The sequence below is a fragment of the Hemicordylus capensis genome, chromosome 6 (assembly GCF_027244095.1).
Source record: "Hemicordylus capensis ecotype Gifberg chromosome 6, rHemCap1.1.pri, whole genome shotgun sequence".
In the NCBI taxonomy this organism is placed as follows: Eukaryota; Metazoa; Chordata; class Lepidosauria; order Squamata; family Cordylidae; genus Hemicordylus; species Hemicordylus capensis.
Window position 1 is genome coordinate 81,321,821 of NC_069662.1, and position 24,425 is coordinate 81,346,245.

At 44.4% G+C, this 24,425-nt stretch overlaps 1 protein-coding gene across 3 annotated transcripts in view; it reads right to left on the bottom strand.

Moving 5' to 3' along the window:
• CNTNAP2 (contactin associated protein 2) overlaps positions 1-24,425 on the bottom strand; it is a 1,803,519-nt gene that overhangs the window by 280,733 nt on the left and 1,498,361 nt on the right. For all 3 annotated transcript variants that reach the window (XM_053266196.1, XM_053266197.1, XM_053266198.1), the window contains one exon: positions 11,827-11,954. In XM_053266196.1, the coding sequence (XP_053122171.1) occupies positions 11,827-11,954 (128 nt within the window). The remainder of the gene's footprint in view (positions 1-11,826; positions 11,955-24,425) is intronic.

Here is a 24,425-nt window from a genome sequence, read left to right on the forward strand (position 1 = left end):
GTTTGCTCTAAGAAGTAAACTCCCATTTCCCCTCAAGTATTTGAAACATACACACATAAGGTTATGAGGGAGGAAGGTATGCTCCTAAATCTTTGGGGACGCAAAACAGGGGGGAAGCAGGCAGATCTTTGAAATACAAGAAAATCATACTAAAGGATATTACAATGTGCAATATCTACAGAAGACGGATGGACCATCTGAATTACACTAGAGCAGGCTTGGGATAAAAAATTACAGAAGCATCTTTGTTTAAGCCTTCTTCCCAAAGGACTGAGACTTGCTATTGATGACCACAATTTGGCTAATAAGAAGGCTGTTCTCACAAGCAGCCTAATCCAGGCTAGGGCAGCCTAGCCTGGGTTAGGCTGCTCATGATCGCTCCCTATCAGGGTTGCGATAGCCTGATCCTGCTTTTTGCCTTGGCTCTTAGCTGAGGTTAAGGGCGCACGTGCACCCTTAAGCCTAGTGCTGGGATTGTGTGTTTGCTCGGGCTGCATGCAGCTTGAGCATACACAGAGATAGGCACCTAGAGCGCCCATCTCATGTAGAGATGCACCTAGGTAATTTTGGAGCCTGGACCGAAAGGCCTTTGGAGGCCCCCCCCCCGCACTGCAAATTAAGCATCATCATGCTCGGCCAGGTGACCACACCACCCAGGACAGACTAAAGAGGATTTGGAGGGCCCAGGGGCTGTGGAGGCCATGGACTTCAGCCTGGAATTCCAGGAGTAAGAGTGCCTCTGGTCTCATGGGGATATCCCCCAAGGCATTGCACTCATCATGCATTGCCTTGTGGGATACATGGAGGCCAGGAAAACGAGTCCTGGCCTCTAGTGATCCATGTTGTTGGGAGCAGCGCAGATCATCCAAGCACATGGTGGCGTGCTGATTACACAGCCAATTGTCTTGGGGGCAGGTATGTGAAACCTGCCGTGGTGAGCGTGTGCACAGCCTTATGTTCCGTGGTGAGCATGTGCACAGCCTTAATGATTAACAATAAAGGGTTCTGGGGGAAAACTTTAATTAACAATGTGTTGTTCTTTTGCCCCTAACATAGGCTGTATTCCTGTATAATGCAACTTACATACATTCCTATATACTGCAATACTAGGCTGAATTATACAGGAATAGCAGTTAGAAATAACAAAGGATATTACCTTGGATTGCTATTGTGACTATACACAAGTGAGTTGTTTTCTGAACTCAAGTTTCAGTGAATGCAAACCCTATGTAAAACCATCTTTTCATTCTCCCTCCTGTTTCCATGAAGAAAGTGAAATGCATATGGGACTAATATATACTGAAAGAACGGGATAACCTAAGACCACATTTGTTATTGTTGCAGAGCTGGCAGAAGGTGCTCTAGGAAAGAGTATCCACTGAGATAGTAGGATTCAGTATCAGCAATATACATCTAAATAACTAAAAATCAGCTGAACAGGCACCTATTAATGGTTACTTACTGGAAGACACAGCACAATACCTGGAAAATATTTCCCCATAGCTAGCTGTGAAAGTGGAAGAAGAGTACTTTATATATTTTCCAAAGTACAAGATAAACCCCAGGCAAAATCTAGGAAATCTCTGCCACATAAAACAGATGGATGTACAAAGCGCCGGAAGCATCAACCAACTGAACGCTGTCCAGTTTTAAGAAACAAATTATCAGAGAAGCAAATGGGTGTATGTTAATTGAAACATACTGCCGATTATTTGAAAGTCAGTCAAAGAGGAAGATGTTAATATGCAACTCATAGCTGAAGAACCAAAGTGTTTGAATTCTGTTTTAGAATACATATTGATACTAACAATTCTGTATTGCATTTTTTTTAAATTGTAAAAGCCCTTTTGATAAATATTTAGGTACAAAGTGCATTTTATGGAAAATAATGATAACACAAAGCAAAATTGTATGTGTGGTTTTTCCAGCCAAGAACAGATGGACAAGGTGGAACACCTAATGCACACATTTTAGGTTTGGCCCTGGACACTAAAGACCTGAGGCAAAAACATAACCAAATATTCACACAAAAACAGACTGCAGCATTGAATAATGAATGTTGTGCCAATAATTTTAAGTGATATTCCCAATCAAAACTTCATTAGATTTGCTTTAGAGGGGCCATACATCAGTAGAACTGAAACATCACTAATATTCCTTCCCAAGTTATTATAATAAACATAAGCTTTAATGAACTCATTATATTAGGAGCTTCAAAGACAGGCACAGAAAGAACAAGCTGTGTACCACCGAAACTTTACACAAGGAATTTGTGTAGATAGAGGACTGTAGCTCAGTGGCAAAGCACTAGGGATTAGGAGGGTGCAGAATGATTCATTAGCAAATCCATCCGCCATGAATTGGGGGCAATTCGATGATTCATTGTGAATTGAATCACCCCTTGAATAAAGGGACTGATTCAATCGCGTTTTAGCAATTAGTTTATTGGGCACCATTTTGTCTCTGTGTTTTTCGATTGCTGACTGGCCTCCTGGCACTGTTTTCCGGCGGGCTTGAGATCTCCTTGCCTCTTGGCTAGCTAGTTGTCTTTCAAATCAAGCGTTGGCAGGGGCAACTGTGTCCCCATTGGCTGCAGGGAAGCAACAAGAAGGGAAGCCAAAGAGAAGGGAAGGCCAAAGGAGCGAGTTTCAAAATGTATATAAGGGGCTGCTTGGAGGCAGAGAGGGCCATTGCTTTAGTGCCTCAGGAGAGGAGAGGAGAACTCCGATAGAGACAGAGAGAGACTGCAGCAGCACAGTAGCCCTGAGGAGAGCAGAGAGACTGTGGTCTGTGCCTGCCTGCTGTGCCTGCCTGCAGTGGGTGGAGAGAAAGAGTCTCCTGCTCTGCCTCCTTTTCTAAAATTTTAACTTTTTAATTGAAGTGCCTCCCACATGTCCAGCACCAGTGCCTTTAACTGGTTGCTGCTTGGATTTTTTATTTTATTATTTCTGCTTCTAGCCACTACCAGCCCCACGCCCACTGACTCTAATAACTGGGGTGCTGTACTCCACCCACCCAGTTATTTAAAAATAGTAACAGCAGCCCAGTGGCTTAACTGGGTAATGTTTGGCCTTTATATTTCCTTGTTTGGTTTTCTCTCATTGCTTGAAGCCTAGCCGGACTCTTTTAATAACTCGGGTGCTGTGATTTCTTCTCTAATTTTATTGGAATACATTTTACAAGCAGCACCAGAGCTGCTTGGAATTTTATTCCTTGTTTATTTTTCTCTTTCTTAATAACTGGGGTGTGCTCTGTGGACATTTTTTTAAAAAAATTATTTTGCAGCTCTTCTGCTACCTTTGCTGCTGCTATCTGGTTAGGGCTTTAAATTTGAAAACCCCTCATGTGTTGGGTTGTGTGTGTTCGCGAAGCATAGCTAGGAGCACAGTGGCAGGCAGAGGGAGGGGTGATGCTGCTGGTGATGCTGGTGATGCTGCTGGTCATGGAAGAGGGGCCTATTCCCCAAGTCATACCCCCCACTGAAGTGGTTGCACATAGGCTCCTCTATCCATAGCAGCCTTGCCCCACAGCGCAGCCACCTGTGGAAGTACCGGGGAGGGCCTCCCTGGTCAGTGAAGAAACTCTTTTTCCTATGGCAGCAAAGGAGGAGGTGTCATCAGCTGGTAGCCAAGCCAGACTCTCCATCTTCCTCAATCCTTGTGGGTGGTGCTACCTGCCATCTGGGAGTGAGGGGGAGCAGGAGGAAGTCATCCCTGTTGTTCCTGGATCTCCTCAGCCCGCATGGTGGTAGTGGTGACCCCCAGAAGGAACCAATAGCCCCAATACCACCACCACCACCACCAAGATGGTGCCAGACTGATAACAGCGTTGTGTGGGACCACTTTGAGCTCTGCCCTGGTGATCCACACCATGCTGTCTGCATCCACTGCAGGACACAGGTCAGCAAGGGGAAGGACCCCAAGCGTCTGGAAGCATTGGGGATGTTGCAGCATTTGTGAAGGCAACAACTGGAGGTGCTGCTTACAAGGTGAGTGCAATCTGAACCTGGCCATGAGGGATGCTCTTGGCCCTTCTAGGACCAGGTGAGACATCCTTGCTGCAGGTGCTGGGTGCCCACCTGCTGCTGCCACAGCTGCTCTTGTGGAGAAGTGCCACAAAATAGCAGCTTACTACCACCAGAGCGAAAAGGGTAGCTTGAGCTCGGCCTACCTGAACACCTGATCCCTCAGGATGTTCTGACCTGGTGGAACTCCACCTTTCTCTTGTTCCAGCACCTGCAGGAGCAAGAGATGGCCATCCACACCCTGGCAAGGAGGTGTGGCTTGGAAGTGTGTGACCTGTCCAACACGGACTCAGCACTGCTTTCCAAGGTTGTCTTGGCACTCAAGCCATTCTATGTTGCTATGAACAGCTTGTGTGCTGAGATAGCAACACTGAGCCAGGCTTTGCCCACTGCCTTCTCCTTGAGAAGACAATGGGTGAGCTCCAGACCATGCTAAGCACTGAGGAAGGAATCACTTTGGCAGGTCAGGTGAGGACTGGAGTTGTGGATCAAGCTCATTATATTCTTGGGTTCATCAGCAGCATATGTTTTGTCCTACCTATGTGACCCAAGGATGAAGGGCAAAGTAGTCACCCCTGATTGCTGCCCAGGTGGAGGACCTCCTAGTTGTAGAGACTAGGTGAGCAGAGGCTTGGGCACAACCAGGAAGAAGGTCCTACTACTAGTGTGCATTCCACCCCTAGGAGCAGCACTAGTATCAATGCCACTTCCAGGTCCAGCAATGTGGTGTACCTGGTAGGGCCAAGTGAGCCGCCACCGGACCCACCTCCACAGTCCACCCAGTGGTTCATCAAAGGTTCATTGGTGCCTTGTGGGTATGGGAGGAACCCACTGAGCCCTGCAGCACTGCTGAGCGGTGTGTGCTCAAGTATCTGCAGGAGCTGGTAGGAGGATAGGAGCTGGTAGGATAGGTGGAGCCTATCTGGTCTGGGGCAACATGTCACTAAGTCTGGCCAGACTTGGCAACAGTTGTTGGACAGTTCCTAATGAATCAAATTGCAAAAAGCAATTCATGCACACCCCTATCAGGGATGTGAAAAACATTTTGATGACAAAATATTTTGACTCAAAACAAGCTGTTTTGAGCGTTTCAAGCTAGAAACAAAACACCCTTTAAATAAAGGGCCTGTTTCAAGCTCGGAACCAAACAGTCCCTTTTGATTTGATATGTTTTGAGTGCCATTTTGGAGGCTTGTTTTCCCCTTGCTGGTTGCTTTTCTCACACTGGCTTGCAAGCCTATTGGGGTTTGGGGGGAAGGTTAAAAATTTGTTTAAAATCACCTGTTTGCGCATTTCTTTTGTGGGTTGGGTGACAGGTAGCACCCATCATGCCCTACCACCAAACCCACTTTGGTGTCCCTAGGAGCTACCCATGGGGAACAATGGGGTGTTTCAGGTTTTCCCATTGTTCCCTATGGCCAAAACACTCAAAACGTTTTGAGTTTTGTTCCACCAAAACAACCAGGTCAACCATTTCGATGAAATGTTTCAGCAACCTGCATTTTGTTTCAAGCTCGAAACAAAACACAAAGTCTGTTTCATGCACATCCCTGTAGAGGACATACTTTGCATGCAACAGGTTCAAGATTCAACTGCTGCACCACCAGGTAGTGCAGAGGGGGAGAAATCCTTCTTGAATCCCTGGAGAGTTGCTGCCAGCCAGTGTAGGCAGTAGTGACCTTGATAGACCAAATGGTGTGATGCAATATAAGTTAGCTTCAGATATTCAAATTATAAATAAATAGAAGCTGAACATAAGTGATTGTATATAAAAAATAAAAACTGATCAACAAAAAGCCAGAGGGCATTGTGAAAGCGTCCTTTGTGAAAGCATCATTGTGGCTCTTAGCTGGAGCATCCAAACAAAGACCCAGGGCATGTGGCTGCAGTTGTGCTCCTTTGCCTACATAGCTGCAGAGGCTGTGCCAGTCTTTAGGGCAAGGGCATAGCAAGGTTGGTGTAACAAAAAGGGAAGATTGGCCCCTGCTCTTCAACCTCCCCATCTTCTTCTTCATAGAGGCATGAGGAGAGAGCAAGTTGTTGCTCAGTTGGTGGGCCCCTCATCTTTGCGGACCTCGGGACATTTGTCCCCTTTTTTGTTCACTTAGAGCTATACTCCAAAAATGGGTCATTTTTGTTACACTCTGCCTAGTTTATGGGGAATTTACCATTTATTTTTAAAAATGTATCCCACCTTCCTTTCTAAATAAAATTCAAAAGCAAGCCATACAGTAAAAATAAACAACCAAAACATCAATTAACTCCCCCAACACATATATTAACAGAAAGAGGGTTACAGCCCTTTCCACAGCAGCAGACAGATCAATTAGTTCAATTAGTTCAATAGTTCAATTAGCTTCTATCAAAAGCTTACTGAAAGCGCAATGGCAGATCAAAAATAAAGAATGGGCTAGGTAGATTTTCTTGGGGAGGATATTCCATAATGCCAGTGCCACCACTGAAATGATTCTGAGGCTATTCCCATGAGCAGCCAAAACCAGACTAAAGGAGCCCAGCCTGGTTGTGGCTGGTCGTGTGCTGCAATGGGAGACGTGCGGCTCCCAGTAGCCAGCCCTCTTAAAAACTTCCCCCGCAATGAGGTTAGCGGAACATGCACACCACTAACCCCATTTTGCTGCTTGTGTGTCACTGTGGCACAGCTCCGTGCTGTGGCGACTCAAGAGCAGTCCCCTGACTGGAAGGCTACAACAAGCCTTGTTGTAGCCTTCCACCTCCAGCCTCAAAGGCAGGATGCCTCTGAGTACCAGTTGCAGGGGAGTAATGGCAGGAGAGAGGGCACGCCCTCAACTCCTGTCTGTGGCTTCCAGCGGCATCTGGTGGGCCACTGTGCAAAACAGGATGCTGGACTAGATGTGCCTTGGGCCTGATCCAGCAGAGCTGTTCTTATGTTCTAAGCCTCCAGGTGTCAGGGGGCTCCCCAGATTGCCCCATGCATTTGCATGGGGCATGATGGGATTTCTGGGGGCCAGGAGGTCCCCAATCCCCGCTGCCCCAACTGGCTCTGTGATGGAGCCTGTAATCATGTGGGCAGCTGATACGGCTACCCAAGGTGAGCTGCCTGCTCGTGTGCAGGGAGAGCTGGTCAAGCCCGCGAACCCCGCGAACCCCTATACGGTGCTTCACACTTCTTGTGTGAAGCTCCTCTCTGTCTCTTGTACTCACCCGCCACCCCTCAGTTGCCAGGTGAACCTGAAGCAGGACCACTGATGTTGATCAGAGCACACAGGAGAGAACATACAGAAGGAGATCGTCATTAAAGGACCCAGGCCCAAACAATTCAGAATTTTAAAGGTGAGAAACAGCACCTTAAATTGATCCCAGAAACAAATAGGTAATGAGTGAAGAACATACATGACCAAACCAGAGCTTTTTTAAAAGGAAAATTTAGAACTACACAATGCTATGTGATCAGAATTAATGCATGTAGCAGGTGCCACTAAAACACACTCTTGTGTATCTTTCTTGTCTGTATGCACATACTTTGTTGCCTACTGTCACATTCCATGACATTTAGAAGACTACACAAAGTGGAAGAAAATCTTATGAACTAGGAATTTGATAGCATCATTGCAGAAGAGTGTTATATTTATCGGTAAAGTCTCTGTGGGGAGTAGCAATGGAGTCTGTGGGAAGTGTCATTGGCTGGGGGAGGAGAAATGAGTATGCTTGACCAGTGTCTGGGTTCTAAGGGACCCTAGACCAGTGTTTCTCAGTGTTTTTGGAATCAATGACCAGTACATTCTTTGTGCAGTTTCCTGGACCAGCAGTTAGTAAAAGGGTTTCAAGTTTAAGTTCATGCATGTATGTATGTAACAGATTTCTATACTGCCCAAAACTTGTGGCTCTAGGCAGTTTACAATTAAAATCCTATTATAATTAACATTAAAATAATTTGAGAGCAAACATTAAGTATTAAAATTATAAATCTATTTTAAAGCTTGGGTGAACAAATATGTCTTCAGTTAACATATAAAATAAAAACTGCTATCAAAAAACTGTATTTCATTTACATACACATAAAAAATACACACAAGATATTAAATTAATGTGAACTTTGTTCTTGTCTAGTTTTCACCAGCTGCTCTATTTTCAGCGCAGTAATTATCAGGGCCAAGCGTAAACAATGATTAACATCAATTTGGTTGCGTGTTTTAGTTTTAATTAGATTCATACGTGAAAATCCGGCCTCATGTAAATATGTTGATGAAAATGGGAGGAGTATTTTTGTTGCCTTTTTGTGGAGAATCTCATACTCATCCTTGAGTTTTATCCCAAACTGTGCTATGGGCATTGATTAAAAGGCAGATTGGAGACCAGCATCTTATGACAGCTCCAGCAACAGTTCTTCTTCTTGAATGATCAAATTATTTTGGCTATGCATCAGAAACGGATCTTGCACCCATAGATATTGCCCTTTTACTGATCCTCACCTGGTTGATAGTAGTCCTCAAACATTTGCTGTAATGATTTGAGATGATTTTGTATCAAAATCTTGATGCTATTATGATCCAAGTTGAGACCCTCATTAGAAGAAATTAGAGAGGAAAATGTCCCGAATATGTCATAGTTTCCTCCTTCAGATTGATGTATCCACAATTCTAAATTTTTTAAAATGCCCTAATTTTATTATCCATAGTAAAAATTGTTGTCAGTGGGCTATGTAATCTTAAATTAAGAGAATTTATCAAATTATAAATATCAGATAAAAATATGCAACTTTTGCAATCCATTCTGCATTTTGCATGCATGTGATGTAATCGTTACCACACTTTTTTGTATTAAAAACATTTTGATTTCTTTCCTTAATTCAAAGAACCTCACCAAAACATTTCTTCGAAATAGCCAGAGTACGGGGCTATTCTTGCGATCACAAAATTTGGGCTAGGAAAATCCTAGCCCGATTTTTGTGATCGTCAGAACTACCAGGCTTGCAGCCGAGCCTGGTGGTTCTGGAGCAGCTAACATGCTCCCGTAGCCCGCCCCTTAGCCTGGGTTTGTGGAGCGAGCGCTCCACAAACCCGGGCTATCTGCTCATGAGTAGCCGCGGCGTGGCTCCACACTGCCATGCGAGTAGACCCCCGGCCAGGAGGCTTAAAAGCAGCCTCACGCCTCGGGGGTCTCCCCAGTATGCCCTGCGCAGTCACGCAGGGCATACTGGGGCTTGCAGGGGCCATGCGGCCCCTGCTCCCACCACCCCCCGCCAGCTCCGTCATGGAGCCAGCCATCGTGTGGGTGGCCGATCCGGCCACCCAGGGCTCCCTGCCTGCTCGTCTGCGGGGAGAGCGGGCTTAGCCCACTCTCCCTGCAGTTTTAACAAAAGTGGGTCTCACGGATCATGAGACCCACCTCTAAATCTGTGTGCAATAATAAATGAGTATGCTCGGACCCCATCTCATCACACAAAATTGTGAATAACTTCGAATTCAAAGCATTACATTTGATGACTGTGCCAACACTTCATGCAAATCTGGTGATATTTTCTTTGCTGCTAAGTGCTGGCGATGAATAAAACAGTAGGTGTGCACCATTTTTTCAGAAGCGACTGACCACCTTTTTGCCAAAACAGCCAAGTATTTGCCTGTCATACTTGCACTGCCATCTGTGCATATAGCAACACAGTTTTTCCAGTCAAGTTGAAATTGTTCCACTTAATCATTCAATTTCAATTCAGTTTATTATGATCAAAGATCAGCACAGTACTCATTCAATGCTTTGAATACTTCGGTTCCTGTTGTATGTGGTGGTAATTCGCAGCAACATAACAATTCTTCCGACATATCATTAGTTTCATAGTTAATGTAACGCACATAACACAACAATTTGAAATGCTTTGTTTGAAATGCCAGTCGATTCATCCAGCTGTAATGAAAATACCTTTGACAATTTAACTTTTTCAATGACTTGTTATTCAATATCAGATGAAAGTTTGTTAATTCTCCTGGTCATTGTGTCATTCGATAAAGGCAAATCTTTAATTTTCTTAGATGCAGAAGATCCTAGAAGCTCATTACAAATGTCGATCAGACACCGCTTTATCAAAGTCTCACCGATGCTGTAAGGTGTTTTAGATTTTGCAATACACAACACAACCAAATAAGAAGCTTTCATCAATGAATGAGCCACCGTAGATCATTGAACTAATACTTGCTTCTGGAGTGACAAATTTTTACTTTTTCTTATTAAAAAAATGCTTAGGTTTGTTCACAAATCGTTTGTGCTTTGTTTCTAAATGATGAAGAAGTTTTGCCGGTTTCATAGCTTCATTGGATAATACAGTGGGACATATCATGCGCTGAAGTTTTGGTATTTGCCTGGGCTCCACAGATCCTGGGCCCCTCCCCCTTTGTGCGTGAAATCATGTATAAAAGGGGTGGGGCTGAAGATTTCATTTCTAGGCAGTCAGACCTCATTGCTGAGATTACATTCATTTCGAGGAAGCAAAATGAACGTTATCCCAGCAGCAAGGGCTGCCTGCCTAGAAATGAGCTCCAGAGAGCTCCTGGAGGCGGTGGTCCCCACCCACTCAAAATTATTTTTTAGGGGTGCTAATTCCTCATGGACTGGCAAGGACTGGCTCTCAACTCCTCACAGACCAGCACCGCTCCACAGACCGGCGGTTGAGAAACACCACCCTAGACTACTCACTTTACTCATTATCATCATTTTTTACACCATCAAACATAATACAACTTTTGCATGATTCAAATTTTGGAACTGCACAAAAATTCTTTTAGAATCTCTCTCTCTCTCTCTCTCTCTCTCTCTCTCTCTCTCTCTCTCTCTCTCTCTCTCTTTCTCTCTCTCTCTCCACCCCCAACAGATTTTTGGGACAGGGAGTGATACATAACAATGTAAGCAGTATACAAATAAACAAACAAACAAACAAACAAATAAACAAACATTATCAGCACAGGAAGCAGAGACTTCATTCATGTTGCAAAGAGGCCTTTACCTGCTGCCCTGCTCAATTTCTGTTACTAAACGGTGAGGGTGGGGGTGGGGTGGGGCTCAATTCACAGCAACAAGAGCTACAACAGGGACTGAAGCCCTTGTTGCTGCGGTCCATGTGTGCTGAATTTAGGGCAGAATATGAAATAAAGGTCTGTTTTGAAATGGATCTGTTTATAGTGAACTCCTCAACTTTGAACTGAAAAATCTCATGCTGGAACTTGTTCAGCCTTCAAACTCAAATGTATAGAGAAAAAGCCAGTTTTGGTTTGCACACCAGCATCTACCTTTGTTAACATGGATGATCCTCAGTAGCAATAATGTCAAACTTTATGCAGCCATAAGCCACGTTCCCAATGATGCATTTAGCCATAATGCTGCTATTTATATCTCGATAAAGTTAGTTTATTGCAATATAAATAGTAATGCTAATGGCATTAACAGCAGCATTCAGAAGCATCACAGATGTCGAGTGCTGCTCTGCTGCTGTTTGTATTACTATTTATATCATCATAAACTTAGTGAGATAGTCAAAGTTGCCTCATTTACCCTGCAAGAAAGATGAATGTCCTCGCTTAACATATAAAACCAAGCGCTTATATTGGTGGTTATATGATAATTCCACTGTATACATCTTTGAAGGATTCTATGGGTGTCTGTGGATATGCATCATGAACAAGTACTCCCAGTAATATACGGATGGCTAATTTTCCAAGAAGCAGGTTTAAGTGGAAAGAGATTTTCTAAAACCAACTTGGCAAGACATTTTACTTTGGTGCAATTGTCATAAAACAAGGCAACATTTAACATAAAGCATATAACAGCAAACTTACGGTCTCCATGGCATCTCAGAGGGCCCACAGTTAACTTAGCATCAGAGCCAGGCCGAGAAATGTCTCCCACCATAACTTGGATGACAGGTAGGTGGTCTTTGTAAGACAGGAGCCCAGCATCTCTGCTCCTGTGTTGCCATAAGAGGAAGATAACATAAGCTATTTAGTGTGGTATTCTTTTGATATGAAGCCCTCTGTACAATGACATTAATTTATAAGAAATTATTAGTCATTCCTAAAAAGTAATGAAACCAACACAACAATCTCTTTCCGGAACCTTTTCGTGAGTTTCCAAAAGACACAATGAGGCTCTACACATAATCCGTGTGGGAGGGTTTGGCAGGGAGAGCAGGCTTAGCTTGCCCTCCCCGCAGATGAGCGGCCATGCAGCCTTTGGCCGTCACGGAGCTGGTAGGGGCTGCAGGGAAGTCCAGGATGCCCTGCGTGAGTGCGCAGGGCATTCTGGAGAGACTCCTGGGGCCGGGAGGCTGGCTGCAGCCTCCCGGTCTGGGGTCTATTCATGTGTTGCCGCAAGCTGCAGTGGCACACAAGCAGGGAAATAAGGTTAATGGTGTGCCTGCTCCATTAACCTTGTTAAAGGGGAGGGTGTTTTAGGTGGGCTAGCTGTCTTGAGAGCACTGGGCTCGCCTGGTGGTTCCCATGATCACTGGAAAGCAGGCTAAGCTCCCTCAGCCGCTTTCCAGTGATCGTGTGAATAGTTTCAATGGATCCACAGAAATGGGTCTTAACATGAGTTGCTACACCATATTCACTATCTCATTTAATCTGAATAAACCCACAAAAGCATAGTGTGTTGGAGAGGGGTCAAGAGAAAGGGAGCAGCACCAATAAGTGAATTTCAGCATTCTTTTAAATTTGCCAAAGACTGTCTGTCCCCTTTTGATAGGTGTGTATGTGTGTGAGCTCACATGTGCACATTGATTTCTCAGAGAAGCTAGTTGCTGGTTGGCAGCCAGCTTCAAATATCCTCTATGAGCCAGTTTGAATTACAGTTCACATCCACGCAATTAGGAAGGGGATACTCTGAGAGCATGCCCATCAGGATGCCCTCCGCAAACATCCCAATACCCAATGGCATCCCATGCAATAATTCTTTTCTCCGAGTCTCTAAAAAGCCAAGAGTCAAGTTCAAGATAATGCAAGATGCAAAGGAATGTGGAGGACTGGGATTTCCGAACATGAAATTATATTATCAGGCTCATTGTTTTACATGGATTACAGAATGGACTAAAGAACCATACGGCTGGATTATGTCCATGGAAGAAACAGGTGTTTCAGAAGGATTGCATAAATACTTATGGACTGATATAAGAAGATTGGCTGTGGATATAAAAGGTCATTCCATTAGAAGTAGTTTACTACGTGTTTGGGATAAACATAAAAAAAGAATAAGCCCAGCTTTATCTCCTTGGGCGTTGATATTAAATGTTTTTTCCCCCATGAAGAACAACATACTAAAACATCTGAACACTGGAGAGAGACGGTGTATAATTTACAATGTTTTACTACAGGAAAAACAAAAATGAAGTCTATTCAGCTTCTTTCATGAGAACAGACAAGTAAGCCTTCTTGGTTTCAATATTCACAAATAAATAGCACAGTACAGAAGGAAATACAAAAACAAGGTGGAAATATCAGAGATCTGACAGAATTTGAAATATTAATAACTAAAAATGACAAACCCGTACTGGGTTTGATATATACGTTGTTAGTGAAATATGACTCAGAATCAGAACAAATTAAAGACAGTATGATTAAATGGATGCAGCATATGAACAAAATAATTGACATGCAACAATGGGAATATCAACGGAAAATGAACATAAAATTTATAGCGAATGGTACGTTAAGAGAAAATTGGTACAAAATGTATTTCCGTTGGTATATTACTCCAATGGTGATTTCAAAGATAGACAATAAGTATCCTGGAAATTGTTGGAAGTATATGATGGTGGACATGCACTAAAGCTCAGAAATTTTGGAAATTAATTCACAGTAAGATGAAACAAATGTTAAAAATAGATTTTCATTTTTCTCCAGAGATTTTTATATTAAATATTACTTTATATATCTACAGGATCTACAGAGTTGTTCTTATACATGATAACTGCGGCTAGAATTATTTATGCTTCTTATTGGAAAACTCATTTGTTACCGATGTTAGAAGAGTGGCATCTTAAACTTTGGAAATATGCTTCAGTCAATAGGATTACATTATATATATATAAAATAAATCAGAAGATAAATTTGGCTTTATTTGGGAACCCTTTATACATTATAATTTGTCACAGGGTTGGATACCTCATCTGAGATTTGGATTTTCCCTGCTAATGAATTCTTGAGCGAGTTTGCTTTAATTTGGATTACTGCTTAATTCTGATAACTAGATATTCAGTTGGATGTTCTGTGTGAATATTTGGGATTGGTGGTTGAAAGTTCTAATTAGAACACAGGTGGTTAGGAGGAGAAGTTGATATGATTGAGTATTGTTTTCTGGTTTGATGTACAAAACAATATATGAGATGTTATCTACTATATTTGCTTATTTTTCTTTTTCTGTATTCTGTAGTCTATATTCTTTTTTATATTAATAATGTGTTGTTGTTTTTAAAGACATCCCATGCAATAAAGAGGTGTGCTGAGAGGGTGCCAGGACATTTGTGGAGGACATCCTGATGGGTGTGCTCTCAGTACATTCCCTTCCTAATCATGTGGGTGGGGATGGTATTATCTGAATTGGCCTTATTTCTTCCGTCAAATGGTTACATTCTACTTCAGATTCCTTCATGCTAGAGTTCCTCAGCCATGCTTCAAGTAAGTGTGCATTAACTCACACATACTCATTTCAATAAATTGAAGCCAAAACTCTGAGAGCTCTGATCTCCAGGCTTCTGTGCCATTACAGGTGACAGTTACCCTGTTCATATACATCAGGTATATGAACTTTTTGCTGAGTTCCTGTCACATCTTTGGCAAACCAGCCAAACTATTTTTTATCAGGAATTCTCCATGTTCTATGCTTTGATACCTCAATGATGGCAAGTGTCCTAAAAGGGTGCCTAGAGCTGGAGGACGCTGGCATATTATTGCCTATATAGAAGATTGCATGGAGATTTAACGATTGCAGCAGCAGAACCTCAAGAGGAATTATGCATTTTCTTCTTGACCTTTTTTCATATTAAGACTATCAAGTCACTGCCTGATTTTTCCCCAAAGTTCTTTCATCTCATAAATGTTATGAGCCAATTGCTGCAGGGGAAGAGGCAGCCTGGTCTGCTGCAACAGCAACTAGTTTAGCCAGAAACACATAGGTGTGTAAAGGTGTGTGAGAGAGAGGACACACACGAGAGGATGCAGTGATTGTGTAGTGCCAGAATCAGAGGGCAGCATCCTAGGGCAGCTGCCACAGATCCCATGCTCTCAGGAGAGCCCGCTGTCAATCTTTTAAAGGCAGGGAGAATTGCTCGCGTCCACACTGTGAATGCTACACTGGTTTCACTTGCAAACGGGGCCATGGGGCCCCATTTGCAAGCAAAATCTGGCCAGCACAGTTCGCAGCGTGGCCGGGAGCGAATCTTCCTCCAGCAACATGTAATCGTGTGGGGAGTGGAGCTTTTGAGCAGTAATTCTTGGTATGAGAATTAGCTGTTACAAGTGTCTCCCTATTTTCAGCTATCTTCAGCTACAAAATGTTGGACAATATGGGTTTGACTTCTCTGCTTTGTCAATCTGGAATAATATGCTCTGCATGCATTTTATTACCTGCTTTCCATTTGTGTCATGCTTGTGGCCAGAATTGTACGCCATGCCCTCAGGTTACTTGGTCACATCCCCTTCACATTCACAGACCAGTCCTTATTTTCATTGGTGAAATGCTGGAGGGTATGTAATTGAGGGTACGAAAACTAGAGAGATCCATATTCTGTCCATGGTCTGATAGATTCTGCTCTGGTTCCCCCTGAATCTGTCAAATTCCAAAGTACTCGACTTCTAATCAGACAAACTCTGCCTTTGCTCTGTCTTCCCTGACCCTACACAGGAGGCCCAGAATTTTTGGAAACAAAGGTTGGCAACCCTGTATTAGGATCAGGAATCAGGAGTGACTTGTCCATGAGGTAAGGTGAGGTGACGGCCGCAGGCATGAGTGCAGCCATGGGGAGCATGTGTGGGTACCCTTCTGTGGGCATTAGCTTGCTACTACAAATATTTATATTCTGCTTTTCAGCAAAGGTTTCCAAAGCGGTTTACATAGACAAATTAATAAATAAGAGGGTTCCCTGGCCCCAAAGGGCTCACAATCTAAAAATTATCCACCTGCGTGCTGCTGTCCTGGCTCCCTTGCCACCCCTAGATGCTATACACACATGTGTGCAAAACTGGGCTAAGGAAGTCCAGCCCAGTTTTGCACGTGCATGTGAACTGTCAGGATCGGGCCTGATCCCAGCGGCTACACAGCAGCAAACCTGCCTAAGTAGGTTTGCTTATTTGCTACTTACTACGTGTCTGTGCTTGCAGCCACGGCTGGCACACTCAGGGGAGAGGAAATCCCAATAATGCGCCACACACTCATGTGATGCATTATTTGAGCTCCTGGGGCGGGGGGGGGGGCGCGGCATGACGCACAGCAGCACATCCTGGTACCCCAACCCCAGAGCTGCCGAGAGAACTGCCGGTCATTCCCTGTCCCAGGGAAGGGAGGCCAATCATCTGTGGGCAGGTTAAGTGAAACCCACTCTCCCTGCAGACCTCCCCAGCAGTGTGCTCTGCCCTTGCAGTCTGTTTACAGTAGCTACAGCTTTTTGTGCCAGCCGGCTTCCGCTTATTGTTGTTGGTCCCTGTGATGAAATCCCATCTTTTTTGCTGCCACCTAGAATTCTTTTAAACATGACACTTTTCTTCCCAGTACCTGGTTTGGGCCTTGACTATAGTTTAGAACCATTTAAAAATATTCTTAGTAAAAACCATAACATTCATTTTTAAATAAGCAAAATGACTTTTTTGGGGGGGAGGGTATTCTTTTTTAGTTGCAGAATATAAGGAACACCTTTACAGGGTATTCCAGGTGCTTTCCAGATATGTCAATATGGCTGTGACTTCACTGAGAAGATCCAGTCACTCCCCCAGACAAGTTCCATTTGCTAGTTTCCCCTTTTTAGACAAAGTTATTTCTTTACAATCTCTTTCTTTAGCTGCCCAGTGTAATTTGTTTCTTATTTATTTTCTAGATAACAGGTCTGTAAATTCCTATAATCACCCTTTATAAGTAGAAATCCAGGTTTTCACCTCAGAAAGCTCTCAGAAACTTCACCCTGGGAATCATAACTCCCCCTTCAACATTTATTGGTCTTCCCTTAACTCCAAACACACACACAGAGCTTTGAAGTTTCCTTCCTTCAACAGCTCTCCTTGTTCATATGCAGCTAATTGTAAATCTTTGAGAACCCCCAACTGTCATTCTCTCTCTCTCTCTCTCTCTCTCCTACACCAGCCCAGTTGAAGCCATGTCCCTAGCAACTGTTGCTTTGACAAAACTTCTATCCAAAACAACTAACACAATCACATTATGCAGGGGTTCCCAACCAGTGGTACTCCAGCTGTTGATGAACTGCAACTCCTATAATTCACAGGCACAATAAAGCATAGCTGGGGATGGGAGTTGTAGCAACATCTAGAGGAGCACAGGCATTACAGTACATGAATCCTGAACCTGCATGACAGTAATGCACCTGCATTACAGTATATGAATTCTCCACAGTCCTTCCAAAGGTGCTGAAATGATAAGCTGGAGGGACCAGTGACAATGAAGTGAAGATAGCCAGCACGAAGAGCTTGAGCTGCAAACAGACCAGGGGAGAGTGCATCAAAGGTGAGGCCAGTGCAGTGGGATGAGGGGTAGCATCTGGATTCATTGACATGTGGGTCAGGGCTAGGGATGTGCACAGAGCCAAAATGGACAGTTTAGTTTGGGTTCAAACCAAACTCTAACCAAGCTGCCCGGTCTGTGAGCCGGTCCGATAGAACTGGTGGTGGTTCAGTTCAAGCTGTTGGAGTGGTTTGACCCTGTTCGGTGGCCCTGCTTGTAAAGGGGAATCAGGTAAGGATTCCCCTTTACAAGCAAAGGGGGCCAGAGGAGATTGCCTATCAAAAATGGGTTGGGGGGGCAGGTGAGAGGGCATCTTACTGGATCTCATGATTGTAGCAGCTCTGCAGCGGTGGCTGTGCCCCACCGCCACTCCCCCCCTGCACTGTGGGTCGGCGTCTGGCCCAATTCCTGCCTCGACGCATGTGAGGAGGCCATTTACATCACCACACAATTTGGTGATATATATGGCCTCTGCCCATGTGTGGAGGACAAGCAAATTGCCTCCATGCATGTGCCAAGGCCAGAACCAGGATGCCTGCGGTGCGAGAGGGGCTACAGCAAAAGGACTGGCAAAGATGGTGGGGTAACATCATCATGCTGACTCTGGGCATGGGGATGGACAGTGAGGGAGTAGGAGCAGCATACTGTCTTTACCACTAGTGGTGCAAGGCAATAAGCTGGCCCTCATTAGGGTAGGTCTATATAGAAGAATTGGTGGTTATGCTAATAAGATACCAATAGAAGGAGATCGTATGCCCCCCCCAAGAAACAAACGAATATTTATATACTGCTTTTCAACAAAAGTTTCCAAAGCAGTTTACACAGATAAAACAATAATAAAGTAATAAAATGAATCCCTGTCCCCAAAAGACTAACAGTCTACAAGGAAACATAAGACAGACACCAGCAACAGCCACTGGAGGGATGCTGTGCTGGGGTTGGATAGGACCAGTTGCTCTCCCCCTGATACATAGAAGAGTATCACCACTTTACAAAAGTGCCTCTTTGCTCAGTTAACACCCCACTCCACCCCAGAAAACTCTCTTCTACTCAAGTCTTGCATGATTTCAATGTCCTATGAAAATATTCAGAATGATGTACTTTAGGAAATTGTTATTCTTTAAGGGGGACTTAGTCCCCTGAAAATCTGTCACTAACTGTGACCATTGTCATTAGCTGAAGGCCCCAACAATGAAGGCCCCAACAGCAGGAAGGTAGGGATGTGCCCGAACCGGTTCGGAGGCCATGCTGGAAGCCTCCGAACCGGTCTGGTTCTGATCCGATCCAGCGGTTCAGCATGGAGGGGGGTTGTAGCTTTAAGGGCAGGGGGGTGGTACTTACCCCCCCCTGCCGCTCTTCCTCCTCCGGCGCTGTGGTTTTAGACAAAGATTCTGGGGCAGCAGCATTCCTCCCTGCTGCCCCTGGCCCCATTGTTAGCCTGCAAGTGCCGAAGTAAAGATCACGCATGCACCCGTTCTGCCGTGCGTGTGCACCTGCCGCCACCGCGCGCGCACTCCGCAGACATCACATGTTGACGAACGGGCTCATGCTTGATCTTTACTTCGGCACTTGCAGGCTAACGACGGGTCCAGGGGCAGCAGGGAGGAACGCTGCCGCCCCAGAATCTTTGTCTAAAACCACAGCGCCGGAGAAGGAAGAGCGGTGGGGGGGGGAAGTACCACCCCCTGCCCTTAAAGCTACCACCCCCCCGTGCCCATCCGGACTAGTTCGGAGCCTTGCACACCCCTACAGGTGGGTCCCAACAGCAGGAAATGTTGTAAATTGCAGGGTGTTTCATAGCACAGACCACTTGCTTGGTCACTATTGATCTTCAAGTCATTTTGAAGAAAAAGATCTCTTTTTTAAAAGAAGTGCAATTAAAGCAATTAAGAAAACAACTATCACATTTTCGGATATTTCATTGGAATCGCTGCCTTACATCTGTGATTAAGAGGGTAATTAGAAACCTAATTACTATGCTCTTAAAACACAGTTAAAGTGTTGTCTGAAAACAGTGGATATCAATGGCTGTTTCATTTTCATTTGCCACAGAATTTTGTTTCTCTCTCACATACATATATGAATACATAAATGAGATCTACAATATATTTCTACTTGAGAATACATAAATTGTTACTATACATTTAACATGCTTTCTGCTGAGTGGCATTAATTAGGAAAGGGCACTACACAGAAAGGGCCACTTTTCTTCTGCATGCTGCATCTAATCCACAGATAAATCAGGTAACTCCTACGTGCTTTTTAAATTGTCTGGAGGCTTTAAGTGATATTGCATTCCTTTCCTCCCTAGTTCAATCAGTTGTTTTCTGCATGTGACCTCTCCAACTAAGTGCAGAAGAATCACTTTTTTATTTGTAAGCAGAGGGATTTGTGACTTTGGCATACATACCAAGTACAGTACCTAGACCACTGGAGAACCAGTGAGTTACAAGAATATGGGCATCCATGCAGCGAGGCCAAAGGGTATAGCTCCACCCCAACCCAGATTCATGTGGAGCAGTGGATGTATTTATTTGTATATTTATATGTATATACTTTACCCTCCTCTGGAAAAATATCTGCAAATGGTCTTGTATAGGAATATTAGTATTTCTGAGGAATAAAATCATGTAACCTTAAACACAAAGGGAAAGAAGTGGTCTACCTGCCCTCACTAAATGTTACCCCTTTTGAGAACAATACAAACAGTGATGGGGCCAGGGGCATAGCTAGGGGAGAGGGGGCCCGTGTTCATCCCTCTCTCTGGTGGCCCCCCAGAGTGAGGGAGATAATGAAGAAAATAGGGAGGAATGGAGCTAGAGGGCCCTCAGGAGCTGGGCCCCCAGGTTCTTTGAACCCTTTCGCTCAATTATAGCTATGCCCCTGGATGGGGCACACAGCACCCCACAATATACTGCAAGTTGATGACTTGGTAGTCACCCTCCTTACCAAACCAAGCAAGCACTCAAAATTGGACTGGGTATGATCAGAGGTGCTCTCCTAACACCCTTTCATGTTTGTTTATGAAGCCTAGCTCACGATGTTAAGAACAACAGGCACCAGTCAAGCTACTTTTGTTGGGAAAACCTCTGTTGATGTGAGTGATGAGGTTTCCAACCAATGCAGAGCTTATTAGAATTCTGTAGTGCTTACAGCCATTAATGGCCCACAAAGGAGAGTGCATTAATTAGAGAACAAGTCCAGCAAGCTGACTTCATTTGAGATATTTAGAAATAATCATTGTTGGAATATTCAGTACTTAGCTAATAATACATCAGCTATTTAAATATTTTGTAAATTTTGATTGTGAAAATGGCCTCTGTCTTTCTCCCCCAAAGGAAATTACTCCAACAGAAAAAAGAATTACATTCACAGTGTGTTATATTACAGTTAATAACCAAATGGGTGATGAATAATCCTTTAATTGTAATGAGATAGATAACATCTCTGAATAATTTTCAGATTTCCAGTTTTTCTCCAGTATATAAAATTCACAAAGAAAGGCAGGATCTCTCTGAAAGTGTTGACATAGTATTTTAAAAAGTGTTCGTTGGACTTATAAGATAAGCCACTGAGAAATTAAAAACCAGTTTAATAAATTTTGTATTATTGCTATTTATAATTATTTCAGGTAATTATACTGAGGCTACATTTTCTAATGTTTTCTTCCTTTACAGAGCTGTACACACTGAGGTAGTTCTCATGAGCAGCCAAGCCCAGGATGCCCGTGAGAACCTCAGGATCCACGTTGATCTTGGTTCTGCTGTGGCACCAAACCCAGCTTTCAAGCCCAGCTTTTAGCCAGGGTTAACGGAGCAAGCGCTTGCTGCACAGAGCATTGTGCGATTCCCCTGGCCTCTGGAACACCATGCTGGTAGCTGCTGCGGTGATTGTGTGCACAGTGGCACAGCTGAAGTTAATCTAGGATCGTCTGTGGAGGAAGGTAGGCTTAACCCTGCCTTCCCCCTGCCCGCCTGATCGGTGAAAGGCCCCTTTACCTTTCCTAGAATGCCTTCCTAGGGAATGCCTTTCTCAACTATAGGAAATCTGATATAGGATTTCAGCAACGGTCTGTGCCAGTGTCTTCCTCTCACTGGACATAAGAACATAAGAACAGCCCTGCTGGATCAAGCCCATGGTCCATCCATTCCAGCATCCTGTTTCACACAGTGGCTTACCAGATGCCACTGGGAGTCCACAGGCAGGAGTTGAGGGCATGCACTCTCGCCTGCTGTTACTCCCCTCAACTGATATTCAGAGGCATCCTGCCTCTGAGGCTGGAGGTGGCCTATGGCCCTCCAACTAGTAGCCGTTGATAGACCTCTCCTTCATGAAATTATCCAAAGCCCTTTTAAAGTCATCCAGGTTGTTGGCTGTCACTATATCTTGTGGCAGAGAATTCCACAAGTGGATTATGCATTGTGTGAAAAAGTACTTCCATTTGTTGGTCCTAAATTTCATGGCAGTTTCATGGGATGACCCTAGTTCTAGTGTTATGTGAGAGTGAGAAAAATTTCTCTCTATCTACTTTCTCCACACCATGCATGATTTTATAGACATGATTTATATCATGTCACCCCGCAGTTGTCTTTTTTCTAAACTAAAAAGCCCCAGGTGTTGTAGTCTTGCCTCACATGGAAGGTGGTCTATGCCCCTGATCATCTTTGTTGCCCTCTTCTGCACCTTTTTCAGTTCTACAATGTCTTTCTTTAGATGTGGTAACCAGAATTGTACACAGTCCTCCAAGTGTGGCCACACCATAGATTTGTATAAGGGCATTATAACGTTAGCATTTTTATTTTCCACCCCTTCCTAATGATCCCTAGCATGGAACTGGTCTTTTTCACAGCTGCCACACATTGGGGCTATTCTTACGATCACAAAAATTGGGCTAGGAAAATCCTAGCCCAATTTTTGTGATCGTAAGAACCATCGGGCTCGCAGCCGAGCCCGGTGGTTCTAGAGCGGCTAACCCGCTCCTGCAGCCCACCCCTTAGCCTGGGTTTGTGGAGCGAGCGCTCCGCAAACCCAGGCTATCTGCTCCTGAGTAGCCGTGGCACGGCTCCCTGGCACGGTTACTTGTGAGTAGACCCTCGGCCGGGAGGCTTAAAAGCAGCCTCCTGGCTCGGGGGTCTCCCCAGTATGCCCTGCACGCTTGCGCAGGGCATACTGGGGCTTCCGGGGGCCATGCGGCCCCCGAGCTCCCCAGCCCCCGCCAGCTCCATCTTGGAGCCAGCCATCGTGTGGGCGGCCGATCTGGCCGCCCATGGCTCGCTGCCCACTCGTGAGCAGGGAGAGTGGGCTTAGCCCGCTCTTCCCGCTCACTTCCCAAAACTGGGTCTCACAGATCTTGAGACCCAGTCCATTGAGTCGACACTTTCAACGAGCTGTCCACCACAACCCCAAGATCCCTCTCCTGGTCAGTCACCAACAGCTCAGATCCCATCAGTGTATACTTGAAATTGGGGTTTTTCATCCCAATGTGCATCAGTTTACACTTGCCAACATTGAACCACATTTGACATTTTGTTGCCCACTCACTCAGTTTTAGAGAGATCCTTTTGGAGCTCCTCACAATCTGTTTTGGATTTCACTACTCAAAAGAGTTTGGTATCATCTGCAAATTTAGTAACCTCACTGCTTACCCCAATTTCCAAATGATTTATGAATAAATTAAAAAGCAGCGGTCCGAGTACTGGGGGACCCCACTTCTTACTTCCCTCCATTGTGAAAGCTCTCTGTTTATACCTACCCTCTGTTTTCTGTTCTTCAACCAGTTAGCAATCCACACACGTACTTGTCCCCTTATCCCATGACTCCTAAGTTTGAGGAACTTTGTCGAAAGCCTTTTGGAAGTCCAGGTATACTATATCAACTAGATCGCCTTTATCCACATGCTTGTTGATACGCTCAAAGAACTCCAAAAGGTTGGTGAGGCAAGATTTACCTTTGCAGAAGCCATGCAGGTTCTCCCCCAGCAGGGCTTGTTCTTCTATGTGCTTTACAATTTTATCCTTGAGAATACTTTCCATCAATTTGCCTGGAAGAGACATTAAGCTAACCAGCCTCTAATGCCCCGGATAGCCCCTGGATCCCTTTTTGAAAATTGGTTACATTTGCTACTTTCCCGTCCTCTGGTACAGAACCTGATTGTAGGGATAATTTATATATTTTTGCAAGGAGGTTGGCAATTTCCCATTTGAGTTCAAGGACTCTTGGATGGATGCCATCTGGCCCTGGCAATTTGTTAGTTTTTCATTTTTCCAGACAGTTTAGAACATCAACTCTTGTCACTTCTATCTGACTCAGTTCTTTAGTCTCCATCCCTAAAAAGCCTGGTTCAAAAACAGATATATGCTCAGTATCCTCTGCTGTGAAGACAGCTAGAAAGAACTCATTTAGCTTCTCTGCAACCTCCATATCCTCCTTAATTCCTTTCATTCCTCCCCCCCCCATTGTCTAATGGTCCAACCAGCTCCCTGGCAGGTTTCCTGCTTCTGATATATTTAAAGAAGTTTTTGTTATTCCCCTTGATGCTTTTAGCTAAATGTTCCTCAAACTCTCTTTTTGCCTCCCTTATTGTCACCTTGCATTTCTTTTGCCAGAGTTTGTGTTCCTTTCTGTTCTCTTCATTGGGCAGGCCTTTTCAGAAGGACGTCTTCTTCTCTTTTATGGCTTCCTTAACTTTACCTGTTAGCCATGCTGGCATCCTCCT